This window comes from Heterodontus francisci, chromosome 36 (genome assembly GCF_036365525.1).
Source record: "Heterodontus francisci isolate sHetFra1 chromosome 36, sHetFra1.hap1, whole genome shotgun sequence".
NCBI classification, from domain to species: Eukaryota; Metazoa; Chordata; class Chondrichthyes; order Heterodontiformes; family Heterodontidae; genus Heterodontus; species Heterodontus francisci.
The window spans coordinates 19,923,141-19,939,320 of NC_090406.1; the positions used below are offsets into that span (position 1 = coordinate 19,923,141).

The following is a 16,180-nucleotide window of genomic DNA, read 5'->3' on the forward strand; positions in this document are numbered from 1 at the left end:
AATGACGACCATAAAACCATTGTCGATTGTTGTAAAAACCCATCTGGTTCACTAATGTCCTTTAGGGAAGGAGATCTACTGTCCTTACCTGGTCTGGCCTACATGTGACTCCAGACCCACAGCAATGTGGTTGACTCTTACATGCCCACTGAAATGGCCTAGCAAGCCCTCAGTCAAGGGCAATTAGGGATGGGCAATAAATGCTGGCTTGGCCAGCGATGCCCATATCCCATGAATGAATTAAAAAAAAGTAAGCCCTTTTTTGTCAGAGTGAACAATATGAACACAGTGAGCAGTAAGTTTGATACCAGAATTAGCACCAAACATCCTGCTTATAGCTATAGGTGATATTGTTGCATAGAGACGCTTTCATGTAATACAGAAATGGAAAGTGCTGAACGGTAGTGAAAGCACTCATCTACGATATTGTTCTACAAGCAACACAATAGACTTGTATTTATAGACTGCCTTCAATGTAGAAAAACCTCCCAAAACAAAACATTTTGTAATCAGACAAAAATGGATGACAAGCCAAAGAAGATATTAGCAAGGGTAAATAAAAACCTGGACACAAAGGGGAATTTTAAGGATGGTCTTATAGGAGGAGAGGGAAGTGGAAAGATGGAGGGGCTTACGGAGAACATTTCACAGCATAGGGTCTGGATAACTGAATGCACCTCCACCAAAGGTGGGGCAAAGGAACTGGGAATGCACAAAGAGGGCAGAATCAGGGAGATCTGTGGTGAGTTTTAAAGCTGGAGGAGATTGCAAAGATCAAGAGGGGGGCAGGGTTAATGAAGGATTTAAACTTGGAGGTAAGAATGTTAAATTGGTGGTGTTGGGGTATCTGGAGCCAACACTGGCAGCAAGGGCAGGAAAGATGAGTGAGTGGGACTTGTTCGGGGATGGACATCTTCTATCCAACTGAAGCAACGGGCTCTGTGCTGGGCAATATTCAAGATAAATGAAGCTTCATACATGATACACAACTCTGATTTCAGCACGACACCATTCCAATTGTACTCAGTATCATTACATAGAATTCCTGATCCTGGGAGAACATTTAAATACAGGACAGTAATTCAATGTACCACACTGAATATTGTTAGTCTAGCACAGTATCAATTTATGGTAGACCACTAACTTCATAATACATGTAATATTTTTTATAAAAGCATATGTTAATGTACTCTAACAGAATTACATAAATGGAATGAGCTGCAAGAATTAGAAAATGTCATTTTGTTAATAAGCATTTTACAGAGAATCAGACACAGCTTTCTTTAGAAATTATAAGGATTTAGCAGTGCTTGAATCTATTTACAATATTGTTGAATGACAGCTGCCTTTACTCAGTATAGTGTTATATTTAGACACACTGAAATGAATGACTATTGAGAAATAGAACAAGTCAGGTTTAAGTAAAGCATTTAAATTGTTTAACGAGGCCCTTGGCAGCAAACTCTTTGCAGGATTATTTCCTACAGATTGCAATTTCATCACACCCTGCTCCTGATTTAGTGGGGTTAAGGTGTCACGGCATCTTGCATAGTTTTACAATCTGTCAAATTATATCTCGAGTACAAAATGACGTGATTGCCCAGAGCAACCCTCTCGGCTCAGTGGCAAATCGACTTCCCATCAAATAAAACAAAACCCTGAACACTCTATTGTAACTAATGTAACTGTCAGGTTGCTAACTAACCTGAATTATACAGCAAACATAACCCTCAATCCTGCAGCAAGCTAACAAATTCATGACCTTTCATTCACTGGCATTTGAACTCTTGACCTTAGCATATAAAAGGTGCCACCTGCGTTCCATCTGTGTCCTGCCCTGAGGTAAAAAAAACAGCTGGAAGGGTGACTTGATTTGATTGGCAGATCCCAAACAATGACGTCCCCCCTAGAAAATCCCCTGATATTTTTCGCCCTTTAAGTATTCATGTTATCTTCAAGATCAATGGGTTACTTTGTGACTATTAGGTTAACACCGGTTGAACCTCTCTTCCTTCATACCTTTCACTTTTGAAATCAAGGTGCCGGCAGCAGTCAGTGTTTCCACAGTATTGAGAAGCGGATATTTGTTGATGACTTGTCGCAAGATTCTCAGCACTTCCCCAAGACATTCATGAGCGATTGGACGGCGAGTTTCCGTTTTGTCTGTTGGGAAAGGAATAAATGTCCAAAGTTAACACTGCACAAATTTGCTGATAATCCTGGTGAAACATCACCTTTTCAAGAGCAAAAAGCCGACATGTTATCTTGTCTATTCCATCCGCAAAGTGGCCAGTCATGAGTTTCCAGCATTTTACATCTAATTCTGGCACATGACTTACATCGCTCCACCACTGGCCAGGTCTGAAGCTCTCGAATTCCCTCCCTAAACCTCTCTTCATCTCTACCTCCCTCCTTTAAGTTTCTCCTTAAAATCTACCTCTTGCCCCAAAGCTTTGGTCACCTGTCTTAATAACCCTTTCACTTTTGCTTTTATTACTATCCCTTTATGTGGTTCGGTGTCAAATTTTGTCTGATATCGCTCTTATGAAGCAACTTGGAGCATCTTACTATGTTAAAGGCTCTATAAAAATGCAAGTTGTTGTTTTGAAGAGCTGCTGATAAGCTTATAGAATGTAAGAAACCTGCAAACCTTGTGGCGTTGTCCACTTAATGGTCCATCTTTACCAGTTAAAGGTATAGAATATTGATGTCTCTGCTCAGTAAATGCTCTACAGCCCAGTGGGCTGCTGTTTGAAGCCACCATGTCAATAGTGGGATGTAGATATGGTCATTTCTGATTCCTCATATGGTGAATTCTCGATCTCAGCTCGAGCTCTGGGTCAGTGCACAGTGGCATGAAGGGCATCAGCACAGGGTCAGGAGGAAGTTAGAAAGGGGGAAGGAAAGAGCCCACATCACCCTTGGGCACAGTGGAGGCTAGCTCAAGGCCAGCAAGCTTTCTCAATTGAGGAACAGAGTGGGGAGTGGGGACCTAAAAAAGGGGAAAAAGTAGAAAAATGGCAAAATTGGTCTTTGCCAGTAGTGGGTATGTGCTCATAGCGAATCAGCAACCAGTTGTATACCTGACACATTGGTATAGTGGTAATGTCACTGACCTAGCAATCCAGAGGCCCAGGCCAAAGCCCTGAGGACATGGGTTCAAATCCTACCATGGCAGCTGGTGGAATTTAAATTCAATTAATTAATAAATTCAATTAATTAATAAAAATCTGGAATTGAAAGCGTCTCCATAATGGTGCCATGAAACTATCATTGATTGTTGTAAAAACCCATCTGGTTTGCTAATGTCCTTTATGTGGTTTAGGGAAGGAAATCTGCTGTCCTTACCTGGTCTGGCCTACATCACTGTGACTCCAGACCCACAGCAATGTGGTTGACTTTTAACTGCCCTCTAAAATGCCACTCAGTTGTCAAGGGCAATTAGGGATGGGCAACAAATTCTGGCCTTGCCAGTGATGCCCACATCCCATGAAAGAATAAAAAAAAGTGCCTGAACGTCTTTTTCATTGAGGTCTGTTAACTTGAGAACAGTCACGGGAAGGTGTATGAACTAAAAGCAGTAGCTAATTTGGTTTTTATTTATTTTTTATTTTTTTATTTTTTATTTATTTAGAGATACAGCACTGAAACAGGCCCTTCAGCCCACCGAGTCTGTGCCGACCATCAAACCACCCATTTTTATACTAATCCTACACTAATCCCATATTCCTACCACATCCCCACCTGTCCCCCCTATATATTTCCCTACCAACTACCTACACTAGTGGCAATTTACAATGGCCAATTTACCTACTAACCTGCAAGTCTTTTGGCTGTGGGAGGAAACCGGAGCACCCGGAGAAAACCCACGCAGACACACAGAGAACTTGCAAACTCCACACAGGCAGTACCCAGAATTGAACCCGGGTCGCTGGAGCTGGCTCTAACTAAAATTTTACTGGCTCAAAGAATTAAGTGGAGTATTTGCTCAGTTGGTTCCAGTTCAATAATGATGATATCTAGAGCTGAACTCCTTCATTCAAAGCTGAAGCCACCCAGCAGGATTCTGCTGATCCAACTAACACCTCTGAATTGTAATGTTGGCTAGTGTAAATAACAGAACACAGGTTGTGCTAAATTGTGGCGAGTCGAAGAGACTTAGTAGTTGGCAGGAAAAAAGACAGAGGCGCAAGGGGAGAGCCAACTGTGCAACAGCCCCAACAAACAAATTTCTCTGCAGCACCTGTGGAAGAGCCTGTCACTCCAGAATTGGCCTTTATAGCCACTCCAGGCGCTGCTTCACAAACCACTGACCACCTCCAGGCGCGTATCCATTGTCTCTCGAGATAAGGAGGCCCAAAAGAAAGAAAAGGTTGTGCTATCAGAACAGATTCTTCACTCCAGCCAGCAAACTGGAAGGGCAGTCCATTGATTGGAAAGCAGCCAATTATCATCTCAAGAGAGTTGCCCTGCTTGACTCTATTTCACTCCTGGTCTGGTTCACTGCTAATTTTCATTGCACTAGAGATTAAATGTTAAAACTTGTTCACAATAATAGGTAGGGTCACAATTACCTCAGTAACTTTCTTCTGAAAATAATACTGCCGCACGTGTAAAGATAAAATTATACAAGTAAAGGTTCGGCACAACATCGTGGGCCGAAGGGTCTGTACTGTGCTGTACTGTTCTATGTTCTAAGCTGCTTAAAATGCAAGTGGTGTGCTGGGATTGCCAAGTGGCTTTTTTTTTAAAAAACAGGACAAGCTGAAATTTTGAAAATGCTTCCTCTTTACACTTTGCAGCTGTCACTGGCAATACAGTGGCGAGTTTCTTTTTTAATATTAATTGCAGAAAGCTTCAACACGCAGTGTTTGTAATGAGCAGGTCAGCCAAGTTTGACCCTGGGTAATGGCTACTTAAATTTCTATAGTTCTCCTCACATACTGAAACATCTTACGAGGTGAAGGAAAGACCATGTATTCTGAGCAGAAGGATTGTCTTGGTGGAGGCTGGGGGCTGGGTGGTGGCAGGAAGGCACAGTCAAAATGAAAGGTTTTGAAAGTGGGGAGGGAGATGGACGCATAGGCCTGGAGGTGAGTTCCGTGCAGCAGGTGGGGAAGGGGAGGTTGTGGCTGTTGTGAGGTCAGGAAACCCAGATAAACAGGTTCCCGAATGAAAACCTGCAGGGTTCCTTTAATTTTTTTGTGTGGCGTTCCCGCCCATAGGCAACCTGATTGGCAGGCTGGAGGCCTATCAGGTGGGAAACCTGCTTCACAAGTCCGAAGCCTAGGAGAGCGGGTAGGTTTTTTTACATTTCCAAAATATACTTTATTCATAAAAATCTGTAAAAATTACATTGCCAAACAGTTTCAAACAGCACCAAAAAATACAAACATTGCAAGGGAGATCAGTTTCCTTCAATACTATCATGAGTTTCTTCACAACCCTTCCATTTCACAATTGTCATGCCAATTACAGTTTTACATTTACAGCAAATGAAAATATTAACGATACAGTTCGAGGGGTTTCCCATGGATCCAGCCCCTCAGTTCAGCTTGGTGGGGGGACCTTACACTGTGGTCTTTCCCCATTGAGCCTTGGCTGCGGCTGGGTAGGTGTCTTGGGAGAGTTGCCTCAAGCCAACAGAAAATAACCCTGCTGATATTTGTGGCTTTTGATGCTTTTATGTCACTGGTAAATTCTCAGGAGAGCAATCTCAGTTGGGTTTGAAATGCAGGCAGTCTCCATGGGGACCAGCTTCAAAGCAGATCCTGGGACACTGTGTAAACACAGACTGAGTGCGCATGCATGTAGTGCTGATTTGATGACATTGTGACAGTGAATTGCCATGCACATGTACATCAAAATGTCACTAAAGGGATGGTGCTGTGGTCAAAACAGCATGTTCCCAACTTCATATCCTCTCCATCACAAAAACTACCTACTTTCACCTACATAACATTACCCACCATAGCCCATTTCCTGCTGAAACCCTCATCCATCTTGTCCCCTCCAGACTAGAATTCTCCAATGTTCTCCTGGACAGCCTTCCCTCTTCCATAAACTTTAGCTCATTCAAACGCTGCTGCTTACATCGTAATCAACACCAAATCATGTTCACTCTTCATTGACCTACCAGAGTCTTAAATTTAATATTCTCACACTTGTGTTCAAATCCCTTTCTGGCCTCATCCCTCCCTATCTCTGTAACCTCCTTCAGTGTTAGTGTCCCCAAATCTCTGTTCCTCTGATTACAGCCTCTTGTGCATCCCCTTTTCCTTTGCTCATCATTGGAATGTGCCTTCAGCTAGTTAGGCCCCACTCTCTGGAATTCCCTCCCTCCCTAGCACCGTAGCCTCACAGCTCCAGAGACCCGGGTTCAATTCTGGGTACTGCCTGTGCGGAGTTTGCAAGTTCTCCCTGTGACCGTGTGGATTTCCTCCGGGTGCTCCGGTTTCCTCCCACAGCCAAAGACTTGTGGGTTGATAGGTAAATTGGCCATTGTAAAAATTGCCCCTAGTGTAGGTAGGTGGTAGGAGAATTGAGAGAAGGTGGGGATGTGAGAGGGAAAGTGGGATTAATGTAGGATTAATATAAATGGGTGGTTGATGGTCGGCGCGGACTTGTTGGGCTGAAGGGCCTGTTTCGGTGCTGTATCTCTCTATGACTCTAAATGCTCTGCCTTTCTGTCTCTCTAGGGCTGATTTTTGTGCTTGCAGCAGGTGTCCCGGCAACAGGCCAGAAAGCTGCTTTCCTGGGGGTCAGGCAACTGATTAGTAGCTGTTGGGCCTGCAGTCCCTTTAAAGGACAGCCACCTGCCCCCAGGAGCTGCCGGCCAATCGAAGAAGTGGACACCATCAATGAATGCCACCCTCCCAACCAGGTAAGTGGGACCTGGGGGTGCCGGGGTCAGTGAGGCAGGCCCTGGTGGAGGGGGTGGGGGTAGGGTGCCATTGCTGCCAGGGGCCCCTCTGTGGAACAAAGAGTGCCCAAGGAGGAGGGGCCCCCCAACCCCACAGGGAAGCTGCCAAGGTCCACCAGGCAGTTTCCCTACCCGACCGAGGGCCCACCCTAGGCTGGTAAAATGCTAGCGGCAGCAGGAAGAGGCCCTTAATTGGACATTTAAGTGGCTCAACTGGCCTGTGGGTGATAGGGCCGTCCTCCACTTTTCTTGCCACCGGTAAAATGACATGGTGGCGGGAAAACGACAGGCACTCCACCCCCCCTGCCTTCCCTCCCCAGAGGGCTGGTAAAGTCCAGCCCCTAGTTTCCTCCAAGACCCTCCAAGCTTTTGGTCACCGCTTATAATATGTCTTTCTTTGGCTCAGTACCCTTTTGTTTTCATAAATTGCCTTTTCTATGTTAAATATGATTAATAAATATCATTGTTGTTAACCTGGGCCCAAGAAAGCAAGTGGAAAGTGGGAAGACCCGGTAAAGTTAAACGGGTATTACAACAACACAAGAATGATATAAAGGCAGTTTTTAAGCTTGACATACACTTGACTAAAGGGTGAATAACTAATGGTGGCAGGCAACAATTCCAAACAGAACTTGATGTGTTCCACATAATGTACACAAATCAAATCCTTGAGTTCAGACAGCATTTTAAACCAAGTGAGCACTAAAACCCTTTAATTACTATAACTAACTGAAACTCACTCACAGTCACTCTTTATTGTGCATAGTCTGTTTCACTGTTTACAGACATGCACTGATCTTTGTTACAGATAAAGATAGTCGTAGAATAAAGATGGTACAATTAAAAATTGAAGAGTGCGTCAATCTTTTTAGGACACAATATAAATCCATTGATAAGAAATGTCACCACTGTGCCCTGGTTTCACATTACATGCACTCTGGTAAGTTAACTATAGTTATCAATAAAATCTGTCCCTATTTACAAGAGCTAATGTATGTAAGTTACTACAATGGCATGAGTGCTTAGCATATCAATAGTGCTTAGTACCTCTTTTAACACTGGTGAGTGCATGTGCAGCAGCCATTCATGTACATCAAACCTGTGCTCTAACTTAAAAGATTAAAATATAAAAACTGCAATTTTTGGAAATTTAAAATTAAAACAGAAAATGCTGCAAATACACAGCAGGGCTGTCAGCGTCTGTAAAGAGGAAAGATAAGTTAGTCTTTCATATTCAGACCTTTGATGGGGCGTAAGTAGAACTTCTGAGGCTGAGTTGGCTTCAAAATGATAGGCTGGAGATTGAAGAGTGGAGCCAAGTCTACCCTGATGGCAGACTCTGATAGCTGAGCCAGGCAGGTGTGCACTGCTCTGTGCCATTATTGGTGATTGATCTGCCAGGGGCCTGCAGGGGTGGATATGTCACTGATCCTGAAATTCTTCCCACTTGATTCCAGATAACCTTACAACCTAAGGTGGATGATGGCCCAATGTGGACAAGCAGCATGAAGCTAGAAAACTGTGCAGTTTTAGATGGTTAAACTCCAGTTCCACCCCTGTACATACATGTGGGTCCCTAATCCTTGGCTCTTGTCAACTTGTGCCTAAACCCTCTGACAATTTTTAGAAATTTAAAATAAAAACAGTATCAATATCCAATATCAGTGTCCTCTCTCAGGCCAACATCCCCAGTATCGAGACACTGGTCATGGCTAGTCAGTTACGCTGGGTGGGCCACATCGTCCGCATGCCTGACACAAGATTCCCAAAACAAGCTTTCTACTCCGAGCTCTGTCACGGCAAGAGGTTACCAGGAGGGCGGAGGAAATGCTACAAGGATGTCCTTAAAGCGTTCCTGAAAAGATGTGACATCTCTACTGATTTGTGGGAATCTCTTGCTCAAGACCTCCCAAAATAGAGAAGAAACATCCGCCAAGGTGCTAGCCAGTTCGAACAACGTTGACATGCACAGGCAGCAACCAAGTGCAAACAGCGGAAGGAGTGTTAGGAAATTCAAGCATCCCATCCACTCACCTCACCAATCGCCACCTGCCCCACCTGTGGCAGAGTGTGTGGATCCAGAATTGGACAATTCAGTCACCTAAGGACCCACAACCCTGGAGTGAAAGAAAGTCATCCTCGTTCCCAAGGGACTGCCTAAGAAGAAGAAAACCTCTGAATTTGGATAAGTGAGGTGTTCCCCTATGGGCAGAGAGTGTGCACTGGGCAAACAGAAACACTTTCTCATTAACTTGATTTGGAGACTCTCAAGCGTAGATGGGTTTCCACATATATCAGACACTTGCCTGGCCAATAAAAATGAATTTCCAGGTGCTGATGGGCCTACTCAATAACCCTCAATTTTCAGCATCTCTCAACAGTTTGTTTTAGTCTATTTGTCTTTTAAAGAGCAAAATGAAGTCAAAATATATTCATGTTTACAGTGTAAACTTTTGCATTGTTGTAAATCTGTTCATAGCCCAGGCCTGGGCCTGAACTCCCAGGCCTGAGCACCACTTCCATTGGTCAGCAGGCTTTTACCTGGTGTTTGACCTACTGGTGGATCCTAGGCTAACCTCCTAGCCTGGGAGTTTCCCCCACATATCCATGGCCACTCCCTCCCTGACAAAGGCATGCAAGCTGCACAGTACTTACACCAAACTCCTACTGCCAAGATTCACACTGAGCACATGGTGCACAAGTGGATGGATAAGAGAAGCTGTCCAGTTATACTGACACCTCTCAGACAAGCAACTATGCTGCACAATTGTTTACATTACTTGCCTGTCTGTGTGCAGAGAAATAATCGCTTTCATCCATCCCCAACCTGATTGTGTTCCCTCCTCATCATCCTCACACTGTGCCTGGTTGCAATTGGGAGCCCACCTAGCTATTCTTCAGATGTAAACCTCTCTAGATGGTGAGCTGTGGCAAATTAGTCCAGGCCAAGCCCGATCCTGTTCTCAACTAAAAACCAAAACAAATCAAGCACACATACTTTGCAGCAGGACCCATTATACACTAACTGCTTTTCTATCGCTCTTTTAATTCAAATACCAGAAGTCCAATGTCCATTAGCTGGTTCCTGGCGTCTGCAGACTGTCGGCAGACTTGTAGTTCATGTCTATGACTAGCAGACACATACTTCAATGGGACAAAATGAGCTAACAACCCTTTTAACTGCTCTTATGTTGTTACGTTAATTAGGATTCTGGAAGCCTGGCACCCGGGAGCCAGGCGTGAGCAGCTGTTTACCTGGATTTGCAAATCAGGGCTACAGAAAACGGATTTGACAACATAGACACCAGGAACTGGCTCACAAGATGCCAGATCCAAATTAAAAGAGTAATTAAAATTAAAAGACATAAAAGTGGTTTTTGTGGTGACCTGAATTGCATTTCAATCCAAATTATCAAAAAAAAGTTCCACTTACACCACTAAAAGACAACCTTTCTTGAGACTGTCCAAAACAATGTTTGTAACAGCAGATTCAATCTGAGGAGTTCTCAGGCAATCTGCCACAACAGCCTCCCTGTCAGAAACATGCAAGCAATAAATAACTGACAGCACTGGGCCTTTAACAAAGTAATTAAAATGATCATACAGGTGGCATTTTGAAAGCTTATGTTGCTTTTTTCCATGAGATAGTAATAAGAATTGCTTTGAAACTATTGTCTGTGATATATTAGCAGACAGATCCTTAGCATGTTCATGTGATATTCTCTGACAACAGTAACATCTCGGGTGGAAATTTTCATTATTTTAACAGAATTCAGATGAAGTCACACCTGTTGGATGTGCACCACAGGGCATCAACACTTCGCAATTATTAAACGGCACAGTGACACATTCTCCATTCAGCTGTTAAGAACCTCTAAAAGGATTTTGCCCTCTAGGCATTACTCCAAGCTGTTATTTAAATATAGCTAAATTGATCCGTTCTTGGTCAATTTAACATAATTATCTTACACTTATGTGAGCTGGAAACAGTTGTATCCCAGAGCTCATAATCCTGTTCTTATTACCATTTCAATCACTCATTTTGGATAAAATGAATGGGTGGGTGTTCAGCACAATCACTGTAACTCACATGGGGCTGGGAGCTTTACAGCAAAAAGGCAAATTATGGCTCTCAGGTAACCTGGCTGGAAAACTTCTTTTTAAATGATTATGTTCAAAATTGACTCGGTGGTCTTGAAGGAGCTCAGCTGCTTCCAGGTGCAAAGCCATTAATGAGATTGAAGGCTTTGAAGTGTTGTTTGCGAAGTTGCAGTAGGTTAATGGTGTGTTTCAGTGCCATCGATGACATTTTCTTGCTCCTTTGTTGTACTCAGACATATACTAGTGGCCCTGGCTCCACATATGCAGGTCCTTGTGCTAGGAACCGAAAGTAAATTTGCCGGGATTCAGAAAGGTCCGAGGCCAGGATCCCTTTTAGACCCTTAAGAGAATTCTGGCAAGTTTACGCTTGGATTGTGGTTGGCTATGTCAGCTCTATGCATTGACAGCTGGCACAGATGTGGTACAAAAGCAGTTTATATTGGAACTGTTTCAATTCACCCAGGTCCCCATTCTGCCCTCATCTGATGCCCACGATCATGCACTTCAACTCAGGATAACTTGATAGCGATCAAGAACAGGATCCCTGACTCATTACCCCTCCCAAACCCAGACGTGCAATGGCTAATTGTAGAGCCACCTAAGGGACCCAACTGATTTCAGCTCACCCAGCACTGAAATGCTGCAGCTATTTACTTGTCAAACATTTCATGGAGTCAAACATTTCATGGAATCACAATGTATACACCCAATGATCAGTTAAGCATTCCTTTAATTTAAATTTGATTGCTTTAGAGCACAGGTTAATCTTACACAAACTAGAAACAAAGATGATGCTAAAATGTATTTAATATGAATGAAGCTTAAATACTTCATTTAAAGTGCAATTACTCATGTTCCTCCAAAATATTCTGGCTATTGACCCCACTTGAAAAATATAGGCTGCGTTTGCTGACAATGCTACCACTAGGTGGCGCTGCAGTGGCACATGCACAAATGCAGCATGTGTCACTAAAACGTCACAGTCTGTGACTTCAGGCAGCTGCCAGGACTAAAGATGGCGCTGCTCAAATAATCACACGAAGGCAACCTGACCTAAACACATGACAGCACACAATGGCGGGAGGGAGAAAGCGATCGAGCGAACGAGTGGGCCGGGGACGGGGGGGAGCAGAGCGGGCCGGTGAAGTGGGGGGCAGTGAGCGGGCTGGGGCGCAGAGCAGCCGAAAGAGCAGAGAGGCCGAAAGAGCGGAGCAGCGAGGGGGGGAGCGGTGCGGCTGGACAGAGCAGCGAGGGGAGGAGCGGAGCGGCCGGCAAGAGCAGCGAGGGGGGAAGCGGAGCTTGATGCATGGGTGAATACCCGTTAGCGTTGCATTGCAGTAGGCGTAAAGCGTATGCACAGAGGCTGACCAGGCGCGTTGCCCAAAGATGCACACGTCACGCGATGACGTCATCGGCGCATGCGCTAACCAGTCCTGGCAAGTCGGAACGCAGCACACGCACAGAGAGCAGGAGCCCATCTGCGCATGTGCGCACCTTGGCGCAGCCTGATGATGTCAGTGGCCGGCTGCGTTGTCAGGAATCACTTTGAACAATATATTGTAGACACACATTTCCACTGATAATAAAAGTTTACATAACAACAACGTGCACATTAATATAGCACCTTTAAAGTAGTAAAGGCACTTAAATAAAGAGGATTTGTATTTATTCTTAAATCTGAGAAACAGTTTAAGAATAAAAGAGTCTTTCAAGAAGTTTGGTGCCTAAAGGATTAACCTGTGAGGACAGGAAGTTTCATCAGCTTTAACTGCATGCCCAGTCTGGGTTTCTTCTCACAGATGAACATTTCAGATAGCGAGGGGAATTCACAAGAATTGCAAGTAGCAGATGCTCACTCTTAGTGATCAGTGCTTTCAGCTGCACCTCTCAATATTATATCATAGCCACCTGTATAACATGACGCAAATGAAACTGTTCCAGAACATTTACAAGAATCACATGTGAACGGGTACACTAAATAAAGGCTTGCATTCATATAGCGCCTTTCACAAACTCAGGGTGTCCCAAAGTGCTTTACAGCCAAGAAAATACTTGTTTTGAATGTTGTAATGTAGGAAACGTGGCAACTAATTTGCACACGACAAACTCCCACAGACAACAATGCAATAACTGACCCTCACATCATCTGTTTTAACTTGTCGGTTGGTTCAGGGATAATTGTTGGCCATGACAACCGAGGAGAACTCCCCTGCTCTTCCACAAATAGTGCCATGGGATATTTAATGTCCACCTAAGCGAGCAGCCTTCGGTTTAATGTCTCATCCGAAAGACAGCACCTCTGACAGTGCAGCACTCCCTCACTACTGCACTGGAGTGTCCGCCTGGACTGTGCGTGTTTCAGTCTCTCGAATGGGACTTGAACACTCAACCCTCTGACTCAGAGTGCTAATAAATGAGCCACACTGAAAAAGTAGAAACCATGTAACGTTTTCTAATTCATGGATTTTGTGGAAGGAACTAATTTCTTTACTTTGTAAACTTTTTTTTAAAATTTAGATGATGAAATTCTCCTTGTGCTCCTGGAAGGAATTCACCACCGAGCCAGTTTCAAGTGGCGATTTTAGGTCAAATACCTCTGTAGTCTGGGTCGTGTGCCGGGTCATGAGGGAGAAACAGTTTAAGAATAAAGGGGCAGCACAGTGGCGGAGTGGTTAGCACCGCAGCCTCACAGCTCCAGGGACCCGGGTTCGATTCTGGGTACTGCCTGTGTGGAGTTTGCAAGTTCTCCCTGTGTCTGCGTGGGTTTTCACCGGGTGCTCCGGTTTCCTCCCACAAGCCAAAAGACTTGCAGGTTGGTAGGTAAAATGGCCTTTATAAATTGTCACTAGTATAGGTAGGTGGTAGGGAAATATAGGATCAGGTGGGGATGTTTGGTAGGAATATGGGATTAGTGTAGGATTATATAACTGGGTGGTTGATGGTCGGCACAGACTCGGTGGGCCGAAGGGCCTGTTTCAGTGCTGTATCTCTAATCTAATCTAAAAAGAGCCTTTCAAGAAGTTTGGTAATCTCTTTCAGAGAGATCTCTCTCTGCCATGTGAGAAAGGAGCAGGTATCAGTGCACTCGTATCCTGATCAGAAAATCCATCATTGCGCACGTGCGAGAGTGGCTTTGGCCACTGCACATGCGCAAAGTGCTGGGGTCACAATGCCAGCAGAAGCTGGCTCTATTGTTGCAGGTAATCCTTGGATTTCTCTCCCACAACCCAGGCTGAAAGCCCCTAATATAAATGCACTTAAAAACTCAAATAGAACTGAAGTGGATCATTTAGAGCCACTGAGCTTGTCGAGTTGGTCTTGTGCGACTGAACGCTGGCTTTATGATGCCTCACCGCGTGCAGTGGTGCTGAGATCCCGCGATGGTTCCCCTGGTCCTACTGCGAAAGACCAGCAAGGAAGTGATGCAAAAAGCTATTTTCAACCATTTATCTTATTGTTCTGGGAATCCTGCCAATCTCTCACCAAAGTTATGGCGGAAGACCAGGGGACTCCCCTGTGAAAATTCAGAGCTGTTTGTTTAGTGGTCGGTTAAACTGAGCTCTGGTAATTGGCGGTGTTCTGCCGCCAGACTCTAAGTTTATCTTGGTGCTGCTGGTTGCACAAGACCGATAGATATATCAGAAGCAAGCAGCACGAACTGGTATAAAGGAGCTGTTGCTGCATGACTCCCAGATCACCAGAATCTCTAGCAGATCAATGTTTTAAACTGAGAATAGTTAATTTATTTTGTTATTTAACCAGCTCTCCTTCTCCTGGGGTGCTGTTTGTCGGCTGCCTGGGCCCTAAGCTCTGGAATTCCCTCCCTAAACCTCTCCGCAGCTCTACTCCTCTCTCCCCTTTTAATATGCTCCTTAAAACCTACCTCTTTGACCAAGCTTTTTGTCACCTATCCTAATATCTCCTTATGTGACTCAATGTCAAACATTTTCATGACGCACCTGTGAAGCGCTTTGGGACATTTTATTATGTTAAAGGTGCTATATGAATGCAAGTTGATGTTGCTATTGGCATTTCATTCAAGCGCCCATTGCCTATTATTTATCTGTCTTGACACTGAGTGTTAGCAGGCTCTTTAACTGCAGGAGGCAACATAACCATGTCTAACCCTGCCCTCGTTCAACATGCGGATTTCCAGCAAAGGTCACTGGGGTCAGGGGGAAAACTCTCGGCTGACTGGAGTCTTACCAAGCACAAAGGAAGATGGTTGTGGTTGTAGGAGACCAATCATCTCAGCGCCAGGACATCACTGTAGGAGTTCCTTAGGGTAGTGTCCTGGGCCCAACCACCTTCAGCTGCTTCACCAATGACCTTCCCTCCAACATAAGGTCAGAAATGGGGATGTTCACTGATGATTGCACAGTGCTCATTACCATTTGCAAATCCTCAGATACTGAATCAGTCCGTGCCCACGTGCAGCAAGATCTGGACAATATTCAGGCTTGAGCTGATAAGTGACAAGTTACATTCGCAACACACAAGTGCCAAGCATTGACCATCTCCAACAAGAGAATCTAACCATCTCCCCTTGGCATTACCATCACTGAAACCCCAACATCAATGTCCTGGGGGTTAGCATTGACTAGAAACTTAAATGGATCCGTCATATAGGAAAGGCAGCGTTTGCTGACAATGCAGCCACTAGGTAGAACAGTACTGGCACATGTGCAAATGCAGCTTCATCCACAGAAACATCACTGTCTGCGATACCTCAGGCAGCTGCCAGTAATAAAGATGGTGCTGCTCAGTTTATCACAAAAAACAAATTAAAGCCAAATCCCCTCAATGGCTGCGATCGCCGCCTTCATCCCACCCCCAACAGAACCCCTCTCCCTCCTGCCATCACGCTTTTCTTCGCCATTCCCTCCTGCGCCTATCTGCTTGCTGTTCGCTCCCTGTCTCACTGCTGCCTTCCCTCAGCCACTCGCTTCCACCCTTACCGCTTCCCCCCCTCGGCTGCTCGCTCCCTGCCTTGCTGCTTTGACTGCCCACTCCCCCCATCCTAGTTCCCGGCCCCTTGCTCCACGCCTTGCCGCCTCCCACCCGCTCGGCCACTCACTCCCGCGTCACTCCATCACTCCTCGGTGGCTCGTTCCCTACCCCCTCCCCCCCCCCCCCCAACTGCTTCTTCAGGTGGCA

At 44.9% G+C, this 16,180-nt stretch overlaps 1 protein-coding gene across 3 annotated transcripts in view; it reads right to left on the reverse strand.

The window, feature by feature from the left end:
* LOC137351635 (rho GTPase-activating protein 45-like) overlaps positions 1-16,180 on the reverse strand; it is a 200,077-nt gene that overhangs the window by 72,409 nt on the left and 111,488 nt on the right. For all 3 annotated transcript variants that reach the window (XM_068016279.1, XM_068016277.1, XM_068016276.1), the window contains exon 3: positions 2,020-2,163. In XM_068016279.1, the coding sequence (XP_067872380.1) occupies positions 2,020-2,163 (144 nt within the window). The remainder of the gene's footprint in view (positions 1-2,019; positions 2,164-16,180) is intronic.